The 13584-nt window shown below is 43.0% G+C and overlaps 1 protein-coding gene across 8 annotated transcripts in view; it reads left to right on the top strand.

Annotated features, from left to right (window-relative positions):
* Positions 1-13584, top strand: part of NFATC1 (nuclear factor of activated T cells 1) — a 120183-nt gene that overhangs the window by 70627 nt on the left and 35972 nt on the right. The window contains exon 9 of one of the 8 annotated variants that reach the window (XM_035317266.1): positions 2491-2863. The exons of 6 other annotated variants lie outside the window; for them this stretch is intronic. In XM_035317266.1, coding sequence (XP_035173157.1) covers positions 2491-2585 — 95 coding nt within the window. In that variant the 3' untranslated portion in view covers positions 2586-2863. Of the gene's footprint in view, positions 1-2466; positions 2864-13584 lie in introns of those variants that run through there. One more of the 8 variants, XM_035317265.1, reaches the window with a different exon arrangement.

Here is a 13584-nt window from a genome sequence, read left to right as displayed (position 1 = left end):
CCTTCTCTGCAAATTATTTTATTTTGTATTGGTGACAGAGGCATTTGGAACAAGGGCTTTTTTTGCTTTGGGGAGTTGACTTGCTCATGCACAAACTGTACTCACAAACTGTGAACCTGCTGAGTTCCCCACTAGTTTGCTGTCAACCCTCAGTGTGACTATTTGGCCCCACAGGGTACATTGGATTTGAATACTACTTCTGAATTCTCACCACAACATTGTAGCATGCTGGGCTCTGCTGGGGATGATGTGGGGATTCTGCTTCCAGTCATCCTTCACCTTGCTGTCTCTCTCAGGGTAGAAACAGTGCTCCACATTGGTCCTACTCTTGGGCTGTAATGAAAATTCTGATGCATGTGAAGATCAGAGAATTTAAAAATATTTAGAATTTATAAATGTTTATTTAGAAATGTTTAAAAACAAGCGCGCCAATTTATTTTTGGAAGCGTATATTGGTAACTACAAAGTGACAATAAAATATTCATGCTAGCTGAATTCGAAGCAGGCTTGTATGAAGATCCTAGTATTTAGCAAATGTAGATTATTTCTTTTAATTTGAAATGGATCTTTTGCTAGGAACACTTTTTTGGGAAAAAGGGGGGTTTGTTTTGTTTTTGACATTTTGGAACTAAGTGGAATTGAAAAAAATAAATGATTAGGTTCATGCTTTTCGAAGACTTTACAAGTGAAAATAGTCCTTCCAAGGGTAGGAACCACAAAGCAATCTTTGGGTCATGCCACATGACTTGAAGAGCCCTGCCACCTTTTTGCAGGTGAAATCCCATAAAATACATGGTTGGAATTTTATCTCGTTAGCTTTCATGCACTCCTGACTTTTATCAGGACCCTAATTTAAAATAAAAGTACAAGAAACCTGACATGGGCAACAGAATGCTTACTGCATATGTGCTGAGTAGTTATGCCTCACTGAATCAGCATACTTATGCAAACTTGATCCCCAGTGGATATGTCTGTGTATATTTACAGGCTGCTCATTTCTTAAATTGAAAAGAGTTGTTATTCTCTTGCACAACTCTTTTTAACAACAGAAATCTGTTGTAAAGGTCAAAAGGTATTGCCTTGCCACCCAACTATAATCCCATCATAATTATTTCAAATATACATCTCTTGAAAATTGCTTTTTATTAGGCAGCATTTTCCTCTCCAGCATTTACATGGGCCCTTTTTTTTTAACATTTTATTCTAAACCATGGGAATAGTATTCACTGTTGCTAGGTTGGTTTATGATATCACCTTGCTGAGGTTGAAACATGTAATGTTTCAACTGATGGGGAACAATGGGGATAGCTACCTAGTGACAGGCAACAGAGAACCAACCTAGACTTTATTCTGCAAAGACATCTTTAATTATGGTAATTGTTGAAAACATTGGGAGTCATGTTTAGTCTGCTGTACTGATTTGAATTCCTGTGAAATCTTTTTGTTTCAGTGTAGGGGAACCTGAAAGAACAAGTGTAAAACCAGAGTAGGGGAAATGAAAGCCGGTATTGAATAGTTGCCTCCCCCTGTTCCTGTTTGGTTCTCCACTCAGATTTTCTTTTTATATGTGAATATGTACATATAGGTAATTAAAAAAAAAAAAAAACTTTTCAAACTCTCATAGCAGTGGTAGGCATGAATATGTTTCTGTAATCATCAGGATTAATAATAATATAATAATAATCTATGTACTGTGGCTGTGTTGCAACTGAAAGGTTTTGCCCTATGTTGCTGGTTGTTTCCTTTGTGCCTTTTAAAGACAGATACCATCAGCTTCACTACATATTCAGGAATCAGTCACAATGACTGAATCAGTCTTTTAAGCCACTGTGTTTCTAGGAGTCCATTTTAGGATGTTGCACTTTTATTTGATTTTAGTCACAATGTTCTTTTAATGTTTCAAGGCATTATTAAAAAAAAAAAAGTTTAGCTCATCAGGAAAAAAATAGTTGAGTTACCACTGTGTGATCTAGGTACAAAAAATTAAAGGAGATAAAGCAGTATTTTGGTCCAGGTAACACCTTGTCTCTTGTCTAAATAAATTCCACAAATACAGGAGGTGTATTTTTTTGTCAAGCAAATGTCAAAGTGGATCACCAAGTATGAAGCGTGGGTTTACGTTATATCAGATATGTTGTCCTGTAAGCTTCTCATTCTCTGTTAGGACTACCCAAAATGTTAACATTTCATTGCCTACCATAATTTTGCAGGTTTGTCTCCATCAGGGATTTTTTTAAAGCTACATGACACACATTAGACGTGTTTTACAGCCCAACTAGACTGTGCCAAAGCAAAATACCGTATATGGGCTAAAGCCCAAAAATATTGCACAAGCACTGTGGCCGTGCTCCTGGGGTGGGTATGTGCGCACACACACACAGTGCCACCAGTGGGACAGACACAGGTGGCAGCACTGTGTGGCTGCCACCCAGACCACAGTACAATAGGTGTTTTTTTTTCCTGTAGCTCCTGTTTCTCCTCATTCCCTAGGGAAAAACAGCCAGTGGATCCAGGGACACGTGGCCTCACTCATCCCACCTCCTGTGGATGGTCCTATAGCGTCTCCATGGAGTACAGCTCTGTGACATGCAGCTGACACAAACTGTCCTCTCCAGCAGATTGTTACACTTTCACCACCATAAGGCTTCTCCCATGCCGCAGAGATGTGGCAGGACTGTACTTTTCCTCTGTGTTAGCTCAAGAGTTTTGTAGAGCAGGGGCTTACTTGGTGAAGAAGAGTTCCTGCCTCAGAAAAAAAAAGAAATACTGTATAAATGAAAATCTTACTGCTCTATAAATGAAAAGTTTCAAAAACAAAACAAACAAGCAACAAACCAAACCAAACAACCCCAAAAAAAAACAAAAATGCAGAGTCTTCAAAAATGAGAGACTAGGTCTGGAAAAGGAGCCTGCTTGTCTTTGGCTGGGGACAGACTGTAAACCTAAGTTCTCATAATCTATTTTTAATTAAAATTTTGAATTACTGGTCCAGTTCTGCTGAATTTGAACTATCCCAAATCCTGTATTTGTCTGTATTGTACTTAAATGGCTGCAATGGCCTTTTTTTTTTTTTTTTTTTTAAGTATTGCTTCACTGTTATTATCACTGAGCAACTGCATATCAGTTTTGTCCTGGAGCCTGCGAGCTTTAGGCTCTTCAGACTACTCCCTAGACATGCCCAACACAGAAATATAAGTAGTTTCCTTACCATTCTGCCATAGGTGAATCCCCCCAGATCATATGGTAAGTACTAATGTGCTTTGCATTGCCACATCCCATTAGAATATCAGGAGCAAGGCCCAGCACCAGACGCTGCAGTCAGGACTGTACAAAGATACTTGGATATTCTGCCTTTCAAATCCCTGCAGTACTGTAGCTCTGTGCAGCTGTTCTCTGTTGGCTCCACTATGTGCAGCAAAACATTTTGGAATACCATTGTTGAACCCTGCGTTCGTGAACCCTACCCTCTAGAAAAATGCTGGTTTTTTTTCATTTATATTTATGACTGTGTATAATTTTGCTTATATGACTTTATTATACCATTGGCATATGTATGCCTTTCAAACAGGAGGAATAGACTTCTGATATCACTAGACTTAAGCAGTAACATTTGAAGTTTAACCTAATCTGGAGAGAATGAAGAAGCACACAAACAAGCTGATACATATTCTGTGGTTCAAAATCCTGTGCTTTCATCTGCTGAGAAAGCCGAAAGAGTTCTCCAGCTCAGAGGCAAGAGTGCAGAAGACTTTAAATAACTCATTGAATGATAATGGTTAGATCACTGTTTTTTCAGATTTCTTCTAAGTAGATGCATCAAAATAGAGGAAACCTGTTCAAGAACTTACTTTTTACAGATAGGAGCTAATGCTGTCTATGATTTCTGTTATCTGACAAATACTGGTATCAATAATAGTGAACATAGAAATGTTTTTCTTTAAATTTTATGTAGACAAGTAGTGATATTTGACAAGGCAAAGACAGTCTAGTTTGTCCAGGAAATATTTAATCAGATGGAAAAAAAGAAAGTTGATGTGTTCTGTTTACTGGAATGAAAAATATGCTTTTGCAAAGAGTTGACGATGAAGCATTTCCGGTTTCTGTTTCTGTCAGGCTTCTTAATTTTCAAAGCATTATTAAAAAATCAATCCACTACTTTTAGTATTTATTAAAATGGTGTTGCTGTGCTGAGCGATTCTTATTTTGAGACGTGTTTAACCATCTCTAGGGCCAGATTTTCAAGTGTACAGCCTTCACTTGTACAGCGAGTTTTTCTGAAATCTCTTTGCTTCCACGCAGGCACCTCCATAAGCCAGGGCAGGGGGGCTTGTGTATGAAAATCTGGCCACCTACATGAGGGGCTTGGTAGGAACAGAGGTCCTTTGGGTCTGTGGGTGGTAGGCTGTGCCAAGAACCTGCCCGTGGTTTCTAGCCGTGCCTTATTATTGTTTGCAGCCCAGCAGTGCGAAAGTGAAGAAAGTTCTTAGCGTGCTTCTGAAAATGGTGAGCAGTGCCCACTGTACGTTTTTGTCAGCATCTTACTAACTTCCTGCCTCAGATCTAAAATTATCTCTTGAGTGTGCTATAGATGAGTATAATCAGCAGTTTTCTAGTGATTACATTTAGCAGACATGCCTCTGTTTCACCTCACTTCTTCCGCCCACACTTCACTTTCTAAGTTAAACCCTGGTGTCAGTCACATTAGCAGAAAACAATAAAATGAAGATGCAAACTGTTGTCACTCTAATGTGACACTGAGCACAGCTTTTAATGATCATCTCCTGACACGTCCCAACCTGGAGTATTTGCTAAGTTGTCAAGTCAAAGGCTGGCAAACATATTAACCTAACCATGTCTACAAAATTATTGCAAGAAAGGGTGGCTGGGGGAGGAGTGGGGGAAGTGGGCATGGGTTATGAAAGGATCCCAGACTGCAGTGTATGCAACACAGTCACTGCAAGAAGGAGCAGTTCTGTGCTGGACATGAGCGCTAAGGCAGGATAAAGCACCCAGTAGTGAGGAGCAAGGTGGGAAGGGGTATGGAGCAATGCTGCTGACTGGCCAGGAGCGTGGGAGGTCCGAGGACATGGGCTGATGGGGAAGGATATACCCCATGCAGATCTTGGTGAGGAGAAGCAAGCACCCACCACCAAGGACCCTGAGCAGCACAGGCGCAGAACCTGCTCAGCTTGCAGGCAGCAGTGCTGCAGCAGGGAGCACGTCACAGCCATCCTGGGGGGCTGGAGGGAGGACAAGGCATGGAAATGTGTAGGTGTTCCTTACACACAGACCCATTTTGAGTCAGTAGGAGAGGGCCAAGCGCAGCCGAGCCAGGCCTGAAGCCTCAGACCTGCTGCAAGTCTTTCTGTCGAACCCAGGAAGCAGCTGGATCGCTGCAAAGCCTGCGCAGAGCAGGGCAGGGCAACAGGAGGGAAGAGGAGGTTGGCCACAGGGGATTTTTTTTTTTTTTTTTTTAGATGAAAATATGAATCATGGTTGCTCATTTTTTATAGTCTGTGCTGTTACAGTTTATTTCATTTTGGCTGCTAGGTGGGTGATTGCTACTTTTGACATTTAACAGGGTAACAAAAAGCAGGCAAGATTTTGTCAGAGTCCTGTTTCCATTTAAGAGGATCACTAAATTCATCATCAGCCCTGCTGTTCCATTCCCACAGTAGAGTGAGGTCCGTGGTGGCAGTGTAGGAAAGACGTTCACATTTCCCTCCAGCATTACACCATCGAGTACTTTTCCTCTGAGTTGTTTGATCCCCACTGGAGTTGCCCACGCTGTAGCCAAATGACTGCCTGTCCTGGCCACTGGCCGGAGCCTAGCCAGGTTCATCTGACCTGCAGATGTAGTTTTTTGATTGGAGATGAACTATGCCTCCACGTACAGTGCTCCATCTTCATCTGGAAGACGAAGAAGAAGCATTACCTGCCGTGATATCCCTCCTAAGTGCAGGGGTGGACACGTACTGTATTGATGCCCCTGGATATGTGTGACCAGCAGGCTCTGTTACAGCTGCAGTAATCACTGATAATAGTTAACTTCCAGGATATAAATTTGTCCTCTGGTAGTACCTCCCTCTTCAAATACTCCCCATCAGATGACAAAACCCAGCCTGTAGTTTTGATCACTAAATCACTCTGCATGGACATTTTGAGAATTCCCTCCCTTAATTCCTAGTGATTGCACATGCACATGTTAGTTTGTTTGTGGGGCTTCAGGATCTTCCAATTAGTTTAAAAGCCAAAAGATAAAACTGATGTAAGGGAGAACAAGGTTTAGAATTACATGGGCTGGATTACAGGAGATGGCTATTTTTGTTCTCTTCAAGTGGCTGATCATCATAATTAGTCTAGCCCAGTGATTGACCCTAAGGGGGAAGTGGTCCTGGTGATTGTTGTAGGTGAAATATGCAGGAGAGGATGTGTTTAGCTGGCTGTGGGAGGGACTGCCTCACTCCCTGAAGACAAAGAGCATGTCAGAGCCAAGATGGCTGAGATCAGCCAGGTCCAAACCACTCTCCAGAAAGAGTGGGAATGCAGCTCGTGGGGTGAGAGATGGTCCTTTGGGCAGAGAGTGTTGTGTGAGCTTGGGGAGAAAAGGGCAGGAGGGAGGCAGGGGAAGTCCCTCCCAGCGAGCCCTTTGCTGTGGCATGCTGCGGCAGGCCTGTACTGCTGCCTGCCAGCTCATGCCACCAGGCCTGGGAGAAAAGGAGAGCCCAGAGGAGGTGGGCATTCCTGGGGACATCTAAATACTCACAGCAAATTAAGTTAATTTTGTGGGCTAGTTAACCAGCTAATCCCTCTGCTTATACCACTGCAGATCTTTTACTGTGACTGTGATCCAGGGATAGGACTTGAGCAGTAAGGGTGTCCTCCTGCCAGCCCATCCCTGCAGTGCTTCCCACATGACTGCTGGTGACCAGAGCTGTGGGAATATCCAGCTGCCCCCACATTGCCTCCTTAAGGGACCTCTGCCCACAGCCTCCACCCTCCCGTTCTCCTCCCCTCATCAGGAGAGTAGGAGCAATGTCAGCACTGGTGGTATAATGTCATGCTGTACTGTCAAGCTGAAAAGATCTCGCCCCAGAGAATTTTAACACACCTGACAGATATGACATAAAACTCCTTGGCCAGGTAGGGTGTGTCCAGCTTAAGATAGTGCATGAAGCTAGGTGTTGTGCTGGGGGAACAGCAGTAGAGCAGCCCAGGTGAGCATAACACGGGAGAACTGGAGCACACACCTGCAGGAATACCTCAGGTGAAAGCCACTGGTATTAGTTTTCACTCCTTATTAAGCCAAATAATCTTCCCCTGATTCAGGGAGGAATATTTGTCATAAGGAGTTAAGAAATCTTTAGAAGAGAAATCCCATTTTATACCTAAAAGATTAATCCAGTTCAGGCAGGCACCTGGTTTAAACTCAGGGGTTTCAAGCAGCATCCCAGCATCTCCAGCCATACTGTCTTGCCTGTAGCAGATTCACACAGGCAAGGAGACCAAAGAGATTTGAAAACAGCAGTGCTTTGTCTATAAAAAAGAGGTAGCAAGTAAAGCTGTAACCTGTTTCACAGGTCTTGCGCTTTCGTTAGAGAAGAAAAAATAATTTGACTTGATTTATCCTTTTCAACATTGTAGGGCTTAATAAGGTCTTATGATAGAAAAGGAGTTGTGCCTTTTAACATTTTTACCCTTTTCTCTTGAAAGAAATCTAATGCATATTTTGTCTTTTGTACTAACACACAAACCAAATGCTCTCCACCTACCCTCCTCTCCTCCCCACTTTGGTTTAACAGTGTATACACCAAGCTACCGTATATAATCTTCTGTCTCATAAATAGGCATTGAACAAACTAAGAGACCAGCAGCTGTTGAGAAGCATTTGGTAATTGGGTTACCAGGAAAGCACTTTCTAATCGGATAATGGCACTGTCCAAGATTACTGGCTGAGATGTATGCACAAGGCTCCCATCTACCCAGATATTATTCTTGTACAAAAGCGTACATATGCATCTGATCCTATAAAATATATACATATAAAACCAAAGAGGACAGGCAGGCGTGTGTTAGAGGTAGCCTTCCCAACAAACACTGGGTAAAGCTCGTCGGCTTGCAAGGCAGTGCTGGCTCTTTCCCTACAGCTGTCCAATGGTTCTGGGAACAGCACCGTGTGGTGGGGACGCACGGCAGGACCCCTGCCCCGCAGTGACATTACCCCACATGTTGCCTGTGGCAGCAGCAGCTCCCCTCTGTGCTCCTGCAGCCCCATGGCCTCACTTGTGAGCACATCTACTCCCACCACCGCTCAGCCCACCTGCCCTGCAGCAGCTTCAGGGGCTGGAGCCTGCACACCGTGGGGCTTACTGGGTGCACCATGCTAATGCTGAACACCTGCATCCTGGTGACCCACCTTGGCATGGAGAAAGGTAGAAGCAGGTGGGACAGTATGTACTGGCAAGCTGCAGAGGAGCTCAGTGTTTCCTGTGCACAGGCAGCTTTTACAAGTGCCTCCTAGCTTGCTGAGAGGAGGAACCTTCTGTCAAATAGCATAGAAGATTAAACAAACAACACATACTAAATAAATAAATAAATAAATAAATCCTTCTTTCTCTTATTTCCCACAACACTTCTTTAGGGGGTTTTCTAAACTTCTTTCCTGTGCTAGGTAGAAGAATGTACACTTGAAAAAATAGATATGTTTTAATGGTAAAGTTTGGAAAATCGTTCATTTGACCTCACAGAAAACACTGTCTTGGTTACAAGGTCTTACCTTGTAAGGTAAGACAGGACACCCATCTCATGTATTCCCAACAGGGATAACAGAAACATGGCTTGGTCTTCTGGAGAGGCAGGAGGTGCTTCTGCACTAGCAAAGAGATTGAAATGCTAAGATTACCCATGTGGCCTTCTATTGCCCCACAGGCACACACAGGGGGCGAGTCCACCACAATGTGATGAAAATGGCAGTTCTCTGTCTCACCAAGATACTACCATGATAACTAGGAAAATGTCCGTGGGATACTCTGTTAATGTACTGTCAGGAGGGGTGAATGAGTTCAGTCACTTAGGTAAATAAAAGCTTCAGTTGCACATGTGTGCTGCATACAGCTTCTTGATAGTGTGGGGCTCCCTTTGTTTCTGAGTCACTGTGCTCTTTTTTTATTTACTGAACAGCAAAGGTCTGATAGTAGCTTGACCTTTAAAAAACATTTTGGCTGAATTGGTGCCCAGGGAAAAACATCCAGTTCATGAACAGTATCTGCAAAGACCTCTGTAACGACTGGCTCAGATCCCTGGAGTTGAGCGCCCATCACTGAGATTGCCCATGCTGCACATACATTGGCAGGGCATTACAGAAAGGCTCTCCTGCCCACGGCTGCTCTGATGTTGCAGGATTATAGTTTCTGAGGGCAGCCAGCCCACTGCCTCTCCCCAACACCAGACCACTGCAGAGTCAGAGTGTGGGATGAGGTCCTCGCTCCACTCAGCCTGCTAGGTCCAGCCAGTGCTGCCACAAGGGCCAGAATTTTGTCCTTGCTTGAGTCCAGAGTGGTTAAGTTGCATGGGGAGATGTCTACCTTCCTAACCATGTTTCTGATCAGCCAGCAGCAGGGGGGCAGTAGCAGTTGGCATGACCTGGGCAGCACTTTCTGAAGGAACATCGCTTTCATGGTGAAGAGGGTGTGCTGCCTGGCTCAAAACAGACTTAGGGGAGGTTTTTAGAGGCGCAAATGGCATTTCAGACCTCAGCTCAGTAATGGAGATTTGGGCCACCAAATTCCGTGACACTCTTTAAAAGTCTCATCCCAAATTCTTACCACTTATGTTTATTCAAGATTTTGAAGAAATGTGTGTGCACGTGATGAAAAAAGTAGTGTTTTGATTTTTATATGCTAACCAAAATCTGTGTGTTGGTGCCAGAGAGCTACATCATAGTCTGCAGTGTGAAAGGTGACTGTTTTGTTTGATAGGTTCAATCAAATGAAGGGCAAGATAAATATATTATAGTGCCATAAATGTCTGCGTCAATAATACTACATGGAAATGGGAGTTTGTTAGTTTAATATTAATCAGGATAAACATCTGTTTAATTTACATGGTTATATTTTGTCAGTTCACATATTTTAATAGCACCTCCAAAAAAAAAATTCAAAAACCCATCTGGATTGCCAAAGCGTAAAAGCAAACAGACTTGTTACAATTATCAAAAATATATATAATTTATATTTAAGCACTTTCTGACTCCCTTTACTGGATGTCGAAGATTTATTATTTTTCTTCAAGGCTTGATATATTAACATTTTACCTGCTAGAAAAGCCTTTCATTTAAATGTGGGCTTGCAGAACTGGCTGAAATATTTCTCCCACATTCAGACCCACACAGAGGGCCATTGTCTTCAGTCCAGTTGCCTCGGTATGATGTCATAAACCTGGTCTCTCTGAGTGAGAATTGGAGGTAGTTTTGATTTATAGCTGGGGCTGCTGCCAACACACAGTTCTCAGAAGTTTGTATAAATTAGATGACATAATGACACAAGTCCATAGTCTAAGAAGGTATCGTCAAACCATTTAAAACTAATTAGCACATATTAAGTTGCTTATCAGACTAATTTAGAACTTTGAGCTCTGTCATATTTTAATATTCAAATTGAGGACAGTTTAAAATCATCTGTCATCTGACCTTATGCATTATGAAGTAAAAAGCATTTAAAAAATTAACTGTACTAACCAAACTTACGATAATTTTTCCTTTATAGCAAGGGGCTGATCCTTCAGCAGAGTAGGGTCTCTTATATGAATTACATTACTTTTGAGTATGAGTTTATGTAGAAACTATGCATTGTCTTATCTATTTAAAATTTTACAAATTCTGGCATCATTGCTGAAATTAATTATTGGCAAATCTCAGTGTACAGCAAATTTAGTCACATTTTTTCATTCTAGGCAGCTGAAAGTCTGCAAAAATGAGTGTTATCTCAGCAGCACAGAGCTACTTTAACACAGAATGCTCATTGCTATTTGATATGGCTCTACTGAATTTAAGAAATAGTTGAGTTTCTGTTAAAAGTACTTGCAGATTTGGAACAGCTGTAGGCCAGTCCAGGCCTGCTGTGTGACTAGGAGTGTTTCTTTGAGCTGGAAGGCTTTTAGCAAGTTATTTTAAATGATGGTAATTTGAAATATTTGAGCTAGAATTTAGTCAGGCTAATACTGTTCGCTATTAAATTCTGAGAAAATTAATGGCATGCTTTGTATCGCATCGCATCTCCGTGTGAAATACTCACTTCTGCAGGTGAGTGACAGTGGAAATGGATCTGCTTTAGCAGATGCTGTCAGTCAGCTAACTGTGCCTCTACAGGGATGTATTTGAGAATGCAGACACTTTTTCTAACTTAGGTTTGTAAAGATTTGCAGTCAGTCAAACATGAGTCAGTAGAAAAGTAGTAATGCTAATCCAGTGCTGGTTGGTGATTGTCCCTAACTGCTCTGAAGGAACCCACCCAATTTCTCTCTAAGAAGAAGATAACATGATAGTGCAGATGGACTTGTAAGGTTTGTGTCCTCAGCTGCTCTAAGTCAATTACAACTGTTCACCCCACCAAAAAGGGAATGAGGCAGGGAACAGTGGCATGTTTGTCCTCTGCAAGGCAAGTAATATAGTTATTCATGTAAAATACAAAAGTTGAAGTCTGGTCAGAAATAGAAGTGTTAGTATCTTACATTTCTGCTGACATACAGAGCTTCAAAGGTTTGATTCCAGATCATCACCCCAGGGTCAGCGCAGCTGGAGGGCAGGAGGTGCTCCAGGCCTGCAGTAGCAGTTCCCCTGCAGCCTGTGGAGAGGCCCCTGGTGGAGCAGGCTGTCCCCCTGCAGCCCATGGGTCCCACACGGAGCAGATCTCCACGCTGCAGCCCGTGGAGGAGCCCCCGGTGGAGCAGGTGGATGTGGCCTGGAGGAGGCTGCGGCCCATGGAGAGCCCCCGCAGGAGCAGGCCCCGGGCCGGAGCTGCAGCCCGTGGAGAGGAGCCCACGCAGGAGCAGGGGTCTGGGGGGAGCTGCCGCCCGTGGGGGACCCGTGCTGGAGCAGTTTGCTCCTGGGGGATGGACCCCGGGGTACAGAGCCGTGTGGGAGCAGTTATTGGAGAGCTGCTGCCTTTGGGCAGCCCCCGCAGGCTCAGTTCGGGAAGGACGGCATCCCATGGGAGGGACCCCACGGGGAGCAAGGGACGAGAGTGAACGTGAGGGAGTGGTGGAGATGAAGCGTTAGGGACTGACCACAGCCCCCATTCCTTGTTCCCCTGCACCTCTTGGGGAAGGAGGTGGAAGAGGGTGGATGGCGGGGAAGGTGTTTCTAGTTTGTTTTTCTAGTTTCTCACTTCTCTAGCTAGCTAGTAATAGGTAATTACATTAATCTCCCTATGCTGAGTCTGTTTTGCCCATGATGATAATTGTTGAGCGATCTCCCTGTCCTTATCTCAATTCTTGAACCCTTTTCATATTTTCTCCCCCTTTTCTTTCAAGAAGGGAGGGTGAGATAGTGGTTGTGTTTGAGCTCAGCTACCCAGCTGAGTAAAACCACCACAGAAGTTGGGGATATTCCTGCTGCCCGCTGCTCCGTTGTTCAGTGCAGAGTAGGACGTAGTGGTCATGGTCTATTAGTTGCTGTAGGTGTTATTTCTGAACAAAGAGATTTAAAAAAAAATAAAAATTACAGATTGATGATGTTCATGGCCACTAATCTCATCCCATGGCAATGTCTTTATAAAGAAAAAATAAAAATAAAAAATAAAAAAATAAATCAAAAGGTGAAGTGACAAAAAAGTGTCTGGTATGCCAAGTAGCAAAGATGTGCAATAGAGGAGCTACAACTAAAAATCAGCCTGAGATCAAGAATCATAAAGCTTCTTCCCTCCAGCCCTATGTGCCACCATGGCTGTAATCCTTCCGTAGGTTATAAGAAGTCAGACAAGTCCAGGGTTTATTGCAGCTGAATTGACAGTGGTTGAGCTTGGAATTATTTAGCACAGGTGTTCTATAACAGTGATATATTGGGAAAACTCAGTGTTCAACAACCATCATATTTCCAGCTGTGCTGTGGTTAGTGCTAGTACAGTGAACCTAATATAAAACATGTGAGAATATTTGCTAGCTCAGGAACTTGTTAAAGGTATTTTCTTACAATATCTAAGCCGCTATGTTTATCTAGGTGCATTTCTTTGGTCTTGCATTTTCATAAAGGTGTGATATTGGTTTTATGAAGCTGTTGCTGAACCTGGAATCTGCTTCTCTGCAACCAAGTGCATTAATAGCCATGCTAACCAGTGTGCAGCACTCGAGCAGGTGAAAATAAGATTATGAGGAATCCAATGACAATCTGTTATCCTTTGCACATTCATCCTGAGCAGCACCTGTGCCTCTGTTACATATATAGACATATTTTTACTAGGGGTGCTAGAAATCTTGAAACAAGTGTTGCAAGCATCTATATGTAAAAGAACATAAAGAGAGAAAAGTTAACAAGAGGCTAGGGGGCTGTAAAACAAGGGTAGTGAAGTACATTCACCAGAAGCAAAATTT

Source organism: Oxyura jamaicensis, chromosome 2, assembly GCF_011077185.1.
Source record: "Oxyura jamaicensis isolate SHBP4307 breed ruddy duck chromosome 2, BPBGC_Ojam_1.0, whole genome shotgun sequence".
NCBI lineage: Eukaryota > Metazoa > Chordata > Aves > Anseriformes > Anatidae > Oxyura > Oxyura jamaicensis.
This window is presented reverse-complemented; position numbering and strand designations above follow the sequence as displayed.